The 15,984-nt window shown below is 35.5% G+C and overlaps 1 protein-coding gene across 2 annotated transcripts; it reads right to left on the bottom strand.

Moving 5' to 3' along the window:
* Positions 1-1,018: 1,018 nt before the first annotated feature.
* On the bottom strand, positions 1,019-13,977 carry LOC125671845 (serine/threonine-protein phosphatase 2A catalytic subunit beta isoform). 2 transcript variants are annotated; one of them, XM_048907809.2, is made up of 8 exons: positions 13,880-13,977; positions 13,486-13,630; positions 12,341-12,550; positions 12,031-12,204; positions 11,818-11,907; positions 4,588-4,749; positions 3,839-3,957; positions 1,019-2,137 (listed from the first exon to the last, which is right to left on the bottom strand). In XM_048907809.2, the coding sequence occupies exons 2-8, from the start codon at positions 13,594-13,596 to the stop codon at positions 2,065-2,067; spliced, it is 939 nt and encodes a 312-aa protein (XP_048763766.1). In that variant the 5' UTR covers positions 13,597-13,630; positions 13,880-13,977; the 3' UTR covers positions 1,019-2,064. The 2 variants fall into 2 exon arrangements, with proteins under 2 accessions (XP_048763766.1, XP_048763767.1); XM_048907810.2 differs by having other exon boundaries at positions 13,486-13,953.
* Positions 13,978-15,984: the final 2,007 nt, after the last annotated feature.

Consider the following 15,984-nt stretch of genomic DNA (forward strand, 5'->3'; position numbering starts at 1 on the left):
ACAATGTTTGGATACGAAAGGTCCACGACTTTCACCTCTCGTGATGGGCGCTTGATAAATGAACAGTCACTACCTTTGATTAAACGTCTTGCACTTGACGCTGCGCTGGGATAAGATTCTAAACCAAATTGGTTGCGAAGTGAACACCCCAGCAACTAAGCTACGGCGATCAATGTTGTAAAGTTATAGCAATTCCTGAAGACATCACGTTGACGTGTCCCTGTTTTTAGTGACAGCAATTTGGGTTAACAGGACACAAATGAAGGGAATGGGCAACACCAAGACAATCATATCATACAAGGATTGCGAATCCCAAAAAAGATTTGAGGTGATGGACAGACCAATAACTTATGTCTCCTCCGCACTCGAGGAGACATGACAATTAGGAGAATCATGGGTTGTTTTTTTTCATTATGCAACTGCAACCAACTATATAAATTACATTTTGCACCCCCCTCCCCCAAACCAAATTGGTATACTACATACAGATAGGGGGGGGGGGGTTATTACAATTAGAGGGAGACATGACAATTAGGAGGATCATCATGTATTTTCAATATGCAACTAAATTGACAATTTGTCTCTCTCTCTCCCCCACCCCCCTCAAATTATTTGGTATTCATACAGATTCAGGTGTGTGTGTTACCATCCACTATTGACTCGAGTTTTGGTGACTGCGGGGGTTCACTGTTGACTCGAGTTTTGGCGACTAACGAAAAAAACTTTGGCATGTGATGTGTGCATTAGCAAACACATGCACAACTGTGATGTCACGAAGACATAATGCTTATCAAGTTCAATACATGGTTATAACAGTCCAGGTAATTTTCCCCATAGGTTTGCAACAAATCTGGTGTATCATTACCTCACGTTGAAGGGTGAATCTCCGGGTTGGTTACAACCCCTTTGGAAAATAGTTTTGAACTTTAACCTAAAAATGGGTACAGGCATACAACAGCATAAAGGTTTACATTTCGGGTAGCTTTTATTTTTAAAAAAAACCAACAATTCTCAGAAAAGCTATATTTTATATTTTATTGTCTGACAGCGTTGTTTTCTTACAAATTAACATTTTGTGAAAGTCTTGTGCATTTAAATTGATAATTTTGAATGTGCTTGTTTCCATGCCGTCAAGACAAGCTATGATCATGAAGAAGATCTCATTCGGTCCATTATATCAATCCCACACCTCCCTCATAATACAGTAAACAACACACAAATGGTAGATCATGCAATGTCAATTCCCAGTATGAAACAAGAAAACTAATTTAACACAAACCTAACCACTGAGACAATAATTCTATCAATGATCTACATGCAGAATAAGATTTAATAATTTTATAGAAATCTGAAAAAAAGTACACCAGACATTTAAAATACATCATTTATCAGTGACATGACATTGAATTAGATAATATATTTCATCATCTTTCAATGTCATCATCACCAGGTTTACTTGTGTTCTAAAAGCTAACAGCAACATGAAAAAACTTCCAATTTGTAAAAAAAAAAAAGAAAAAAAAAGAAAGAAAATAACCCTACCACTACAGTTAGAGAAACCGCACTGCCCTAGTCCAAGCTTAAATTAAATCTCATTGTATCACAGATACTATTTGTTACATATATTGCTTTTTCTATGGATGCATGTGTCAGTGATAATGTTAAACAGAGCTCAACACTACGGAAGTTTGATCAATTTCATTCAGTGTATGGAATCATTTAGAATGGCAACTACAACAAATTCTTTTGCACAAAATAAAAGCAAAATCAAAACCTAGCATTGCACAAATTTCTATTTAGCAAAACTGCAACAAATACCAAATTAAAAAATTGGAAGGTACATAGTTAGCTATATCACAAGATGAATCCTAGCATTACATACATGAATACACTGTGTTAAATTTCTTTTGTACAACTCTTAACTTAGAACAATAAAAATGTTGACAATGACAACTGTACAACATCAGGTAGATCATCATTTTCTCTCTTCTTTGGGTCACAGAAATGCACCATTGTGCAATTTAACTCATCATAATACTACTACTACACAGTCTGATAAAATCATTATAAGAAGTAGTCCGGGGTACGTCTTGTTACATGGGGCTCGCCTCTTCTTGGTGCTGGATCAAACTGCAAGCTGTTTGAAACAAACGAATTAAAACTGTTATTAATATCTAAACTTGTTAATTAGATACACTACATGTACATATATATAACCTTTCGCACCTTTGCTTGCTTTCAAATCATCAAGACAAAATCACAAATGGTGACAAGAAATGTTTTGAAAACGTATATGTTCCACACGAGACAATATCAAAAAGGATCCACTTTAAATTTAGAATGTTTGAAATCCAGGTTGAATTAATTTATAACTATGTGAAATTCAAAATTAAAAGAAGTCATAATACCATGAGACATTTTGGCTCATGGGGATCATCTACTCTTTAAATGGTTCCAGTGTTACAAGTTTGATGTCTGTCATGCAAAGGATTTCCAAGATACTAAGTGGGCAATATTTCCTGATGTCCACAGTAGTTCAAAATTTGCCCTTGTGACCTCAAAATCAATCAAGGAAATCTACTTTATAGGGGGAACCAGTGTACTAAGTTTGATGTCCACCAAGCAAAGGGTTATCAAGTTACTGAATGGACAATATCTTCCTACAGTGTATGTCCAAAATTGATTGACCCTTAACTTTGTGACCTCAAAATCAAAAGGGGCCATCTAATCTTTATGAGAAACTAATATACCAAGTTTGATGTCTGTAAAGCAAAGGGTTCACAAGATATTGCATAGAGATGAGTTATCCCAAGAATGTCAATGGTCAACCAACCGACATACATATGCAAACCAATATGTGCCCCCTTTTTCAGAGGGGGACATACAAATTTCATTTTAATGCAAGTTGTGTATATATTCAAAATTTTAATTGGTTAATGGTTGGGCATTTCATATCCTTACATCAACTTGAAAGTTACAAACCATTTTTGTATTCTTACACAGTCACTTAAAAAATATGGTTTCACTTGAAGGGTCAACATGTTACAAAATGCAAAATTGCATTGGAATGGGAATAAATATCATCTAATTTTTTAATTAATGCTGATTTAACTGTCGCAAACATCCATTTCATTTATAGCTCCGCATCAGTAAAATTCAGTTTAACCCGTTAAATTAGCATCAACACCACATATAACAAATAAAAAGATAAGTATCCCCTAATACATAATTTCCAGTCTCTAACCTATCTCTAGGATGACAATTTAATAACTGGATATCAATTACTAATTGGAACAATCTTCTCCTACAGTAACTATTTTGAATTAAGGTAACTGTTTTAAATTAACACTTCATTGATTTCACTCAATTTTCATCCCACTCCCATGACCCAAAGAATTACTGTTTCAAAAGACAAAAAACACAGATAATTGCCAAATGCCAATTTTGTGCTTAGTACTTGAGAGTACTCTTATCACACCTCAAATATACCAATACATCTTAAAACCCATCCTAGTGAAGCATTGAAGTCTGCATCGATGCATATTTGAGCTCAGCCATTTCATAGAAAATAATTAATTTCATTTTTGTACCTTTTCTTTTTAATTTCTTTAAATAATCTTTCTGATTAAACATAAACTTTAATGTTTACAATTATATTACTTCTGATTATTTTGATAGATTATGTAATTATATGTATATATATATATATATGATGCTATAAAACCAGTTACTTGTCAGAACAAGCTACAGACAACCAAGTAGCATTCAACTGCCATCTCCAAAACACGGTGCAAATTTAGGACAGATTTTGAACTCTTCAGAGTCCAAGCATACTTACAACGAATATTTAAGAGAATCATCTAATTCCATGATAGCAGCTTGATTTCCACATCTGTAGCAGTAATTTGGAGCACTGAATATGGTCACTACATTTCTGTCATGGCACCAATTGTAACCCTGGAAAATGTGAGATATGTTTGTGAATCCACAAAATTCATTCAACTCTGAAATCTGTTTGCAGTGTTCTTCCCTCTTACTATACAAAACTTTTTGACATACAATTAACCAGACACACAATGGACCCATCTCATAAGCTCTTCAGTTCTAACTAGTCATGTTTATAATACTCCAAGCATTTGTATTGATAATATAATTTAAATAAAACAGGGCTCGAAATTAACATATGTCCTTTCGTCCGTGACTGGTTGAAAGTCTGGCGAAATGACCGTCATTTGTTTTAGTCAGTCCAATGGGACTGGTCCATTTTCTTAAACATCGTTTTGGAAAACATACTTGTGGAATCTTAATCGCACATTGGCATTCCTCTGTAGATATCAGACGAACCAGATTAGAAAATATAAATCTCACATAAGTGTTACAAAATTGTCTGAAGCATATCAAGTTAAATTCTGTTATTTCTTTTAATAACATTAACGAAATATGTTTAATTATTTCTGACAAACTCTGGTGGACTGGTCAATTTTTCTGCGGACTCGTTAAAATCAGTACGGCTGAACTGGGGACACAAAGAGTTAGTTTCAAGCCCTGTGAGAGAATGATAGAATGTATATATAAGTATATACTTACTTCCATGACCAGTTGATGGGCCCTTGATACTAGAGTGAGAGCATTGCTATGATTGAATGTTTCTGATATATCCTGACCAAACGTGTATCCCGCACCTCTAGGAGAGATTCCCCAGCCACCCCGATCATCGGGGTCAGACCACAGCAAATCACACATTGGACCCTGTAATTCAATGTATTAACTGTCAGTGTGTAACTTAGTACCTGTACTATTACGTTACATATACATGTAGTACTGTAATTTACGAGAAGCCATTTTTACAGCATAATTTTAAACCTAAATCGAACGCTTCCAATTAATCTGGACCAAGAATGCGGAACTGCGGTAAAGTGTAAAGTATCGTGAATCGGACTGTAGCATAATATTACCATGATATACCGTCACATGGTTCATCGTTGCACCCTTAAAACTTACATTGAAAGCAAAAGTGAAAAATGCCAAACCAATGGACATGTCTGGTGTTTAGAAGCTCAGTTCTGTAAACCTTGTAAGTAATTTGACAAGAATAGACCAAATGTTTTCTGAATTCCGCTCACATTGCTGAGAACCCATTTTAGAAGTCACTACTTATGTCAAAAACTTATTACCAGTCTTATAAATCAACAAGAGGCCCAGGGGCCTTATAGGTCACCTGAGTATCATGTAACAACCTTCCAATGTTTGAATTAGGTTTGTGTTTAAATATAAGAATTTTACTTTTGGATGGAAGAAACATTGAATAGCTATGTAGTCAGCCCCGCCTTTGCACCAGAACCCCTGACCCAGGGGCCATAAATTTCAGTTTTGAAAGAAGCATCCTTGATCATCATTATCATACTATTAGTTTGTCTACTTAATACCCAGCAGCAGAGGAGAAGATTTTCAAAGAAATAAAATGCATTTTCACTATATGATCAATAGGGCCCCACCCTAATACCAGAACCCCTGACCCAGGGGCCATGAATTTCACAATTTTGAAAGAGGCATCCTTGCTCATCATAACCATGCTATTGGTTTGTCTACTTAATACCCAAGGACAGAGAAGAAGATTTTCAAAGAAATAATGGATTTTCACTATATGACTTATAGAGCCCCACCCTAGCACCAGAACCCCTGATCCAGGGGCCATGAATTTCACAATTTTTAACAAGAGGTACTGTGAGCAATGCTCACTAAGAATACCCCCCGCTTACCCCAATTTCCCAAAGGGTGTTGGTAATAGGTATAAACTACCTCTTTTCTGAGTGTTGCTACTTCGATGTCCAGTGCGCATGACCTTTGACCTTTTGACCCCAAAATCAATAGGGAACATCTTCATCCCATGGGTAGTCCATATGTATGATATGGTGACTGTAGGTGGAAAGGATAACGCTTTAGAGCCCGGAAACCAAATTGCTACTTCAATGTCCAGTGCGCGTGACCTTTGACCTTTTGACCCCAAAATTGATAGGGATCATCTTCATCCCATGGGTAGTCCATATATATGATATGGTGACTGTAGGTGGAAAGGATAACGCTTTAGAGCCCGGAAACCATATTGCTACTTCAATGTCCAGTGCACGTGACCTTTGACCTTTTGACCCCAAAATTGATAGGGATCATCTTCATCCCATGGGTAGTCCATATGTTTGATATGGTGACTGTAGGTGGAAAGGATAACGCTTTAGAGCCCGGAAACCATATTGCTACTTCAATGTCCAGTGTGCTTGACCTTTGACCCCAAAATCGATAGGGAACATCTTCATCCCATGGGTAGTCCATATGTATGATATGGTGACTGTAGGTGGAAAGGATAACACTTTAGAGCCCCGAAACCATATTGCTACTTCGATGTCCAGTGTGCTTGACCTTTGGACCCCAAAATCGATAGGGAACATCTTCATCCCATGGGTAGTCCATATATATGATATGGTGATGGTAGGTGGAAAGGATAATGCTTTAGAGCCCGGAAACCATTGCGTCTACAGACGGACGGACGGACAACCCGATTCCAGTATACCCCCCCCCCCCCCACAACTTGTTGCGGGGGGTATAAAGAGGCATCCTTGCTCATCCTTACCATGCTATTAGTTTGTCTACTTAATACCCAGAGACAGAGAAGATTTTCAAAGAATTTCTACATTTTCACTATATGACCAATAGAGCCCCACCCTAACACAAGAACCCCTGCCCCAGGGGCCATGAATTTCACAATTTTGGTAGAGGGCTCAACGCTCATTATAATTATGCCCATAGTTTGGCTTCTTGACGTCCAGGAGTAAAGAAGATTTTTTAAAATTACACTCATTTTGATGGTTTTTGCCCCATCCCTCAGGCCCCAGGGGGGCAGGGACCACGAATTTCACAATTTTTGTTCCCCTCCACCCACAGATGCTATATGCCAAAATTGGTTGAAATTGGTTCAGGGGTTTCAGAGAAGAAGCTGAAAATGTTCAAATGTTAATGCACGACGACGGACAAAAACAGATAGCAATAGGTCACCTGAATGAATTCAGGTGACCTAAAAAGCCTCTATTCCTCACAATTTAATTGATAAAGCTAAAACAGCATTTCTAGTTTTAATCTCCTAACTCTAGATTTTCCTTAAACAACCTTAGAATTTTCAACAGTGATTTGCGAACATCACAAATTTTTAATTTCAGATTTTTAACAAGCAAAATGACAGCTAGTGATAGTGTGATGATCAGTAATATGGGTGAAGAAATTTAATGTGAAGTATAGATATTTAATGCAGCCATTGACTACAAATACATGATAACTGATGAGGTAGTGACCATATGTGTAGAAGTTTGCTTCTGTACTAGAGTAGACCTTTGATTGATTTGGGGGGAAAGACAAACCCTGATATATTTATAACATCTTACTACACAAAAACAATTTAGTTTGCCCAACTTTCAAATCATTTTCCCCTTAATTACCTCCACCCCCAAAACTTTTTCAAACCAAGCTTTTCACAATAATGGTGAGGAAAACATCTATCTATCTTAACCTAATAAGCAAATACATGTTCTGTTATAGGTACACCTCATCATGAACATCTGTCAATACATTCTGGAGTTGTCAATAAATAATTCATGATATTTCACCACTATACTTTAAATCTGCACTCTACCTTTTAAACTCGCATGAATAATAACTGATAACCCACATCAGTGTGATGTACACAAACCTTGGTGTACATCTAGTGCTTTATTCATGACTCATAATTACGTTATCTTGTTGACATCTAAAAATAGATCAATATTAGTAACACAGTTCTACACTGAACAAAGACTCAAATATTGTGTGTACATTCACGTTTCATCAAATTTTATATTTGACATGACACATATTCAACTATTGTTCCTATTATAAATCATGCAGATGACTTGTAATCAGGAAATATTTGATCACTAATGAATAAAGACATAAATCTGGAAGAAGGTCAATTAATTAAAAAGGAAATTCAAATATTTGTATTTTCACAAGGTTTTCCTAAAGATTTTGTCAGACTGACTAAAGGACCCTTGGATTTTGAAAAAGAAAAAATACTAAAGATATTCAAAAAGTTAACACTAACAAATTACATAATTCAGTGAGTGTGATTTCACCAACTTGATTTTTAGTATATTTTCATAATATCAAGATACAAGTATCTTGTATTGAAGTGTGTATCATATGGCAAGGTCTGTGTATCATCACACATCAATACCATAACTCCACAAGAATATTAAATTCCCAGAATAATTCATTAAGTCACTAGAAAATTTAGAGTACCTCAAACTGCTGACTCCATTATAAGTACCCAATCCAACAAATATGTATTCCTAAGAACAAATTGTTTTCAACTTTCTCAGAATGAGTTGTTTGTCAATCCTTCCAACAAATGATGAATACCAAGACGACATCAATTATTGCTACCTGGGCTTTTATCAAAGTTTTGAAATTAAACAAAAGCCCTCGGCAAGAAATATCATAGGAATCCCAATGCTGCAAGTCTAAGTCATTTGATACTAGTAGTAATTAAATTGTGTATGAAAATGCAGAAAATTATGTGTAACAAAACTACATATTGATAATATGAAAAATTCAAATAATTTATTCTTGTTGCAAGACAATTTAATACATGTGTAATACACACACTTCAGTTTTAGTATATTAAAGATGACTGAGACTCTCAAAAACTTGGACGTCCACAAAAACACAATAATACTTTGACAGAGAATTCGAGTTTTAGAGAGTCTGGAAATTGGTCATTTGATTAGGGCTGTTCCAGAAATGATCAAATGGGGGGGGGGCAAATGGTATTTTTTTGTGTGGGTGGTCGTATTTTTTCATATTTTATTTGGTCCGTGGTTGGACTGTTAAAAAAATATTTATTATGGGTAGTGGGTAGTTTCTATTGTTTTATTTTGTGCCACATGGGTGTTGAGTTTTCAGAATATTTTTATTGTCGTTCTTGTCATGTTGGTTACAAAACGTCGGAGGGAAAATTGAAAACGTGCTTTCGAAATGCTGCTTTCGAAATCGGATATCGGAAGTAACATAGAACTATTCAAGTTGTCGCTCTTTGCAGCGCAAAACTTTCCATATTACGGCACTCTTCAAATTAGAGGCGCGTTTAGTAGGGTCCCTTTGGACGTGATGGCGGCGAACTCTGTTCTGTAGATTATTACAGTTTACAGTGCATCGATTTTGGGAATATTTTGAAACCAATAGGTATTCCGTTTTCTAATAAAAATAGGCAAACCTTAGTTGATTTATACGAGGGTACCGATGCGTTATATTTATCAGTCGGTGTGATGGTGATATAGAGGCCTCCGGGCGCGGGCTCCATTAGAAGACGAACGATTCGTGGAAAAACATATCCATACCCATTTCATGATAATAGCATCGTTTGGACTCCCAATCTTTCCAACATTCCCGCCATAGATGCCTTTGATTGTTGATGTGACGTCGTTTCTTCAGAACTACTGTGATACAATGTCGCACAGGCATTACCGCGTCATTGACTAGAATGTTTGTCCCGAAAACCTCGCGAGATTTGTATCGTTTTCATTTTTAAAAATATTTTTGTGGTGGGTCTGGTTAGTTTTTTTTTTAATTAGATGGGTCATTGTAAAATGAGTTTATTAATTTGATGGGTCATGGGGTAATTTTATATTTTTTTTTATGGGTGCTTGGTATATACAAAAGGTGCCTCCCGACCCCCCACCCCCCCCCCCCATGTATTTATTTCTGGAATAGCCCTTAGCCAATTTTTTATCTCTTTTGGGGGGTAATTTTTATGATAAATGGGTATAACATTTGAAGGTTTCAATTTCCAAGGAAAGATATGTAATTTTAAAATTCTATTTCATCAGAAAGATGAATAAAGAAACTAAATATTCTCATATGTGTTTATTCATTCTCTATTTGTTACAACATAAACTAATATCATGTTTCATAATCATCATTCATGGTTTAAAATTTAATCTGGTTAGCTGACAGTTCAATCACTGTTTCACTAGCAATTACAAAGTCAGGCCAACGATAAAAATTGTTGAGTTTCCGCTAACGTTCCAGAAACTTTCAATCATAACATTTCACCCGTTATTGGCTGAGGATTATTTCCAGATGTTTTATAAGAAACTATATTTTTCAATGAAACATATCTAGCATAAAACACAAAAGTTAACTCCTCTATGCCACTATGCTCTACAAGTACCAGATATATTGTTTCTACATTTAGATTGGTTGTCATAGGTCAGGAATACTTCTAATATGTATTTTCACAATCTAAATGGAACAAGTGTAGGAAGACAGTCTGGGCAGATCCCACTTATCCTAATGGGATCCAACTCTCTTCCAGCTAAAACTTTTTACCGGACATAAATTTTTATTTTAAAAACAATCTGCACATCTTTTTTCCTCTCGGCTCTCACCAGCCATCAACAACTTGAATGCGTTCACTGCTTTATTTGCGGCCTTTTTCATAGTGTTTTCAGTTAGAACTGCAGCAGAAACCAAGGATGTGCATACAAATTTGACAGACTGGACATTCATGTCTGTCACTCTGCATCATGACCTCCATATAAAACTAGGGTCCCCTTGTATACACAGTAATGCCCGCTGAAACGATAGCATAAGACAGTGCATGGCTATAAATAGCCACCGTCTAAAAACAACATAGGAGTTGGCAATTTTAACAAAAGAAAGTCTTCTATGAAAACATGACACTTGGCAGAGTCTCTCGACCGTCTGTTAACTTCAATTGTTAAATCACCGTTGCGTGAGCACGCATGGAGGTACTAGCCACTGACTCAACCATCATCCTAGCTGCAATAATGTAGTCCTTTCTGATTTTTTTAGGGAGAGGATTACAACTCCTTAGGATCTCCGTAATGGTGCAAATTAGGTCAACCATCATCCATGCTGTTAGTTAGAAACATTATCAATGTTGTTTAAACGCTTGACACAATACCATGCAGTTTTGTATATCATTAAAGCGTTTGAATGACTTCATCTCAATGTCTAACTAAAACGAAAACCAAGAACCGGGAATATATTTTTTCCGGGAAAATGACGATTTTTTTTTTTAAATATCGAAAAAAAATTCTAGGGTCGGGGCTATAATTTAGGGTCGGTCGGGTTAGCGGAAACACAACACATTTTATCAGTGGCCTCATCAACCTGTGTTTTCTGAACTGTAGGAGGTAAGGTCTACATGATGCTAAGCACCTTGGTCATAGTAACTGACAAGTTTGTTCTTGCATAAACAATTAGCACTTTGATGTACTGATAAATTTTAAAGGAATGATATACAACTGGACTAAAACTACCAATAAATTTTACTTTGAAAATGATCAAGAATTCAAGAAAGTGTTGCAAGTTACAGCCCATAAGATGGTGTATTTCTCAGGTGGGCAAGGACAAAATTCCATACTATAGCCTAGCGGTTAGGCTAATTTTAACAGCCAGTGTGCAACAACAAAATGTTACAAATATGCTTCTTTAGTAAATTCAATCATGTACGATGATAAACATCCCAAAACTGAAAATCATGGCTGGTAGATTGTGAACAGGACAGGACTGGCAACTTTCTTGAGAGTTGCCAGCCCTGTGACTGGCTCAAAATTTCATTGAGTTTCCAAACTTAATCAGTATAGTGAGAAAGTCAGTGGCACTTTGATTACAAAGTGCCATGGTTCAAGTTAAATGTTTCTTATCATGCTTATGCATTGATCATACTGTATAATCTACAAATTTCACCAATATTTTATTTGACATTACCTCATGGGGTACTTCTTGTATTCTGTCCAATGCTCTAATATGATCTAGTGTGTCTATAGATGGAGATAGTCCACCATGTAAACAAAATATCTGAAACACGGAGAAATAACAACTTCAAAATGCAGCACTAAAGTTTTCTTAAAAAATAAGAAAAAGAATTAAATTCCTGGTACAACTAATCCCTCCGTGCAAAAAATAAAAGAAATGACTCACCTGACTATCAACCAGAGCTGTTAAGGGTAAGTAGTCAAACAGATCGGTGAAGTATTTCCATACATTTGCATTGCCATATTTCCTCAAGCACTCGTCGTAAAAACCATAAACTTGTGTAATTTGACGACTTTCATGGTTTCCTCGCAGGATTGTTATTCTATCTTTAAACCTAACCTGCAATGAGAAAAACACAAGTGCTGTCTTACTTAGAATTTATACAGTCCAAATAATTCAATAACTAATCAATAATGATGCTCAAAATGAATTTACTGATGTGGATGAGTTATAAGTTAGATTTATAAACACTTACTTTCAAAGAAACTAAAAGTGAAACAGTTTCTACTGAATAATATCCTCTATCCACATAATCTCCCATAAACAAATAATTTGTGTCAGGGGACTTTCCTCCAATTTTGAACAATTCCATCAAATCATGAAACTGTCCATGAACATCTCCACAAACTGTGACTGGACATTTCACCTCCTGGACATTTGACTCTTTGGAAAGTATTTCTTTTGCCTAAAATAGAAAGTGTCACAGTAACCTGTTATCATCATATCATAGAATCTAACTAGAAATTAATTTTATACACGGCAAAAACAACATGAACATGGTGTCTATTCCTTTACATAAATGACAAAAACTTACACTATGTGGAATGGCACCAACAAAAAAGCATGTGTTGCACATATCATCTCTAAATCACTTTGTTTTATAGTTTAAACATGATAAATAATAATTTTGTAAGCTTGATTATAAATTAAAGAATTGGTTTAAAAATAAATGAATATTTTATGACACACAAAACATGTTATTTGTGCCACGCCAGAAAAGTCCTCTACATTTTCAAATTACTTAATCAAATATTGGATATAAATTCTCATTGATAAATCTTAATAATTAGATCACTGATTACTGATAATATTACTGTTAACAAAGTTACAAATATCTTAATGAAATAGACGCCTAGATAAATGTGCTGTTACATGTAGGCTGTAGTTAATTTTTCAATCATTATCATTCATTTATCTGTTGTGCTAATTTACATATTAAAACAAATCAAGCTTATTCATTCACTCATATTTAAACATAGCCCAATTTAATTTGACATCTAGACTCAGTCTTGTTAGAGTATAATTTCTTAAATCATTCTGGATTCACATTAGTTCCCTTAAAACTTTTGTCTTGTTGAATTATATGTGCAGTAAAATATATTTTGGTGCCATATGCACTATGTTAAACACTATGAAAACAATCCATCTCTCAGTGGGAGCTGAATTAACTCAATGGCCATGTGCAGGATTGGTTGCCATGTAAAGGGAAGAGATGTTATTGCATTCGTTTTCCTCAACTAAATAACATCACACCGTCAAGAAATAATCACATTAAAATTATTACAAATTGTATGAAAATTTAAAAGCAAAAAATTGGCGCTAATTTGTTCTAAAATATACCTTTTCACACAATGTTTTAACTTGATTTTCTGAAAGCTGCTTGCAGTCGTTCAACTGTTCAATCCATTGATCGAGTTCCTTGGCTGCCGCTCTATCTTCAATTAGACTCATTCCGACAGTCTTTTCTTAATAAGTACGTACTACACTAAAATAGAATCGTATTTCATATAATCTAACTTTAAACTTGTGTTTGTCGAGTGCAGTTTTAAAACATTTTCAAACAAAATGGCCGACGAGTTAAAGTGTGACTGACGTCATTCACCGCAAGATGTGCATTAACATGTTCCACTGCAGTCTACAGTCAATTTTTCCTTAATTGAACTGTGTTACTACTAAACTTTGCAGTTTTCAATTTATGTTTATATATATTGCGAAACAGAATGATTTAACCTACCTTGTATACGACTTTTCGTTATTTACACACAATTGCAAAGCGCCCCCTATTGAGTTTCCATATAAAGATACCGCAAAACAAATACCGATCCCGATCTAAATTAAGATACGGATCTAATTTTTTTTTTTTTTTTTTTTTTTTTTTTTTTTAATACCTTTAAGTCGAATTAAATAGATATTCGGTATTAAGCCATTTCGAACGTTTAAGTATCCATTATTCAAGGCACTTCCAATTTTGCAACTATGTATTATGCATGAAAATACATTTGTATGCCTTCCTGGGCTCATAATTTTCTCAGATGTTAATTTTTTGTTGTTGTTCATAGATTCAGAGAGCTTTGGGTACTTCTGCCCAAACCTCAAAATGCTAAATCGTTGGGAGGGGGGGGGGGCAAAGGTTCATCCTTCAGTACTCATGCAGATCCAAATCATTAGTATTTCATTTACCTTAACTAACATTCTTAAAGATCTATTGTTAAAAAGATGGAGCAACTTCCACGGCGATGAATTGATCATTGCATGAGTTGTAGTTATTGAGCTATGAATCGTGGATATCGGCCTGCATGGGATAGCTCAGTGGTTAGAGTAGATCCAGAAGGGGGGGGCTACGGGGTTGGACCCCCCCCCCCCTCCACCTTTTCTCTGGGACATCTATAAAGGTTTTAACCTTATAATGCTAATTTGTAGGTAATCATTTTTTTTTTCATCTCAAGTTAAATATTACAATTAAGTCTCTTATTAACTAGCATGCACAGAATTATACACGTATTTATTTTTATCGGTTCATTGGATATGATCTAGTGCATTTTCTAGCTAGATCATCTCTCTGGAACCCCCTCTTTTCCAAATTGCTGGATCCACCTCTGGCATGATCACACTCGTTATAAAAAACCTTCAATTTACATGTACATTTTTTTGTCCACAAGTCAGGTGTTATATCCCTATTTTCACATATACTGTCTCGAGATTTACAAAACGTGCTTTAGACCTCTACTACTTATTGCGTTGTTGTTCATTTCGACGTGGATATTCTAAACTATCATCTGAAACCCACTTACTTACCTATATACACACCTGCATTGTACAAATACATACCCTACCTTAATTATAAAAGGATGTGGATCAAATATGGATATAGAAACGCCTTTTACATCTAGACATCCTCTGTGTATGGGTACTTCTTGTATGGAGGATTTATGAACACCCGGGAATCATTGGTATCCCTTGCAGTTACATGCATATACCCCTTTCTTCGTTTGACAAAATATAATATGTATCATCCAAAAATCGATCATGAATTTTGAATGCAAGGTGAAGATAACGAACAGTGATCAATCTCATAACTCCTATAAACAATACAAAATAGACAGTTGGGCAAACACGGCCCTGGACACACCAAAGGTGGGATCAGGTGCCTAGGAGGAGTAAGCATCCGCTGTCGAATATGATGTATTATTTTCAAATCCCCCTCCCCGCTATACATATTACAGTTATTTACAGTAACTAAACATTTGTAAGCTTAACTTTATCCTATTATTAAGATATATGTAGGCACCTGATCCCACCTTTTGGTATATATCTAGCTTGGTGTCCATGTTTTGCCCAACACTATGTTATAGAAGTGGTGAGATTGATTAATTATGTTCGTTATCATCACCTTCATCTAACAATGACAGTAATTAATATAATCAATCTATCTTATCAGAGCTACAAGGACAAATGCCAATCCTTATCTAACCTAATACATGTATTTTAAATTTGTTCACAATCCAGTCCATATTCTATTTTTGAAAATCAAGTTTGCTCACCTGGATTAGCTTTACTTGTTGACCCGATCTACAGCAGGGAGGTGGGCAGGTAGAGGCCCAGTTTATGATTTTGAAAATACACGTAGATATGCACCCTCCCCCCTTGGCCACACATGTGCACACACACAACTTTTCGAATATTATCAGTAATGTAATTATCATTAAAAAGGTCAACTATAGCCGGTATTGTTACATGTACCACTATATATAGCCGGTATTGTTACATGTACCACTATATATAGCCGGTATTGTTACATGTACCACTATAACTTTTTGTTTTCCTTCATGTTATTCCTTT

The sequence above is a fragment of the Ostrea edulis genome, chromosome 4, assembly GCF_947568905.1.
Source record: "Ostrea edulis chromosome 4, xbOstEdul1.1, whole genome shotgun sequence".
NCBI classification, from domain to species: Eukaryota; Metazoa; Mollusca; class Bivalvia; order Ostreida; family Ostreidae; genus Ostrea; species Ostrea edulis.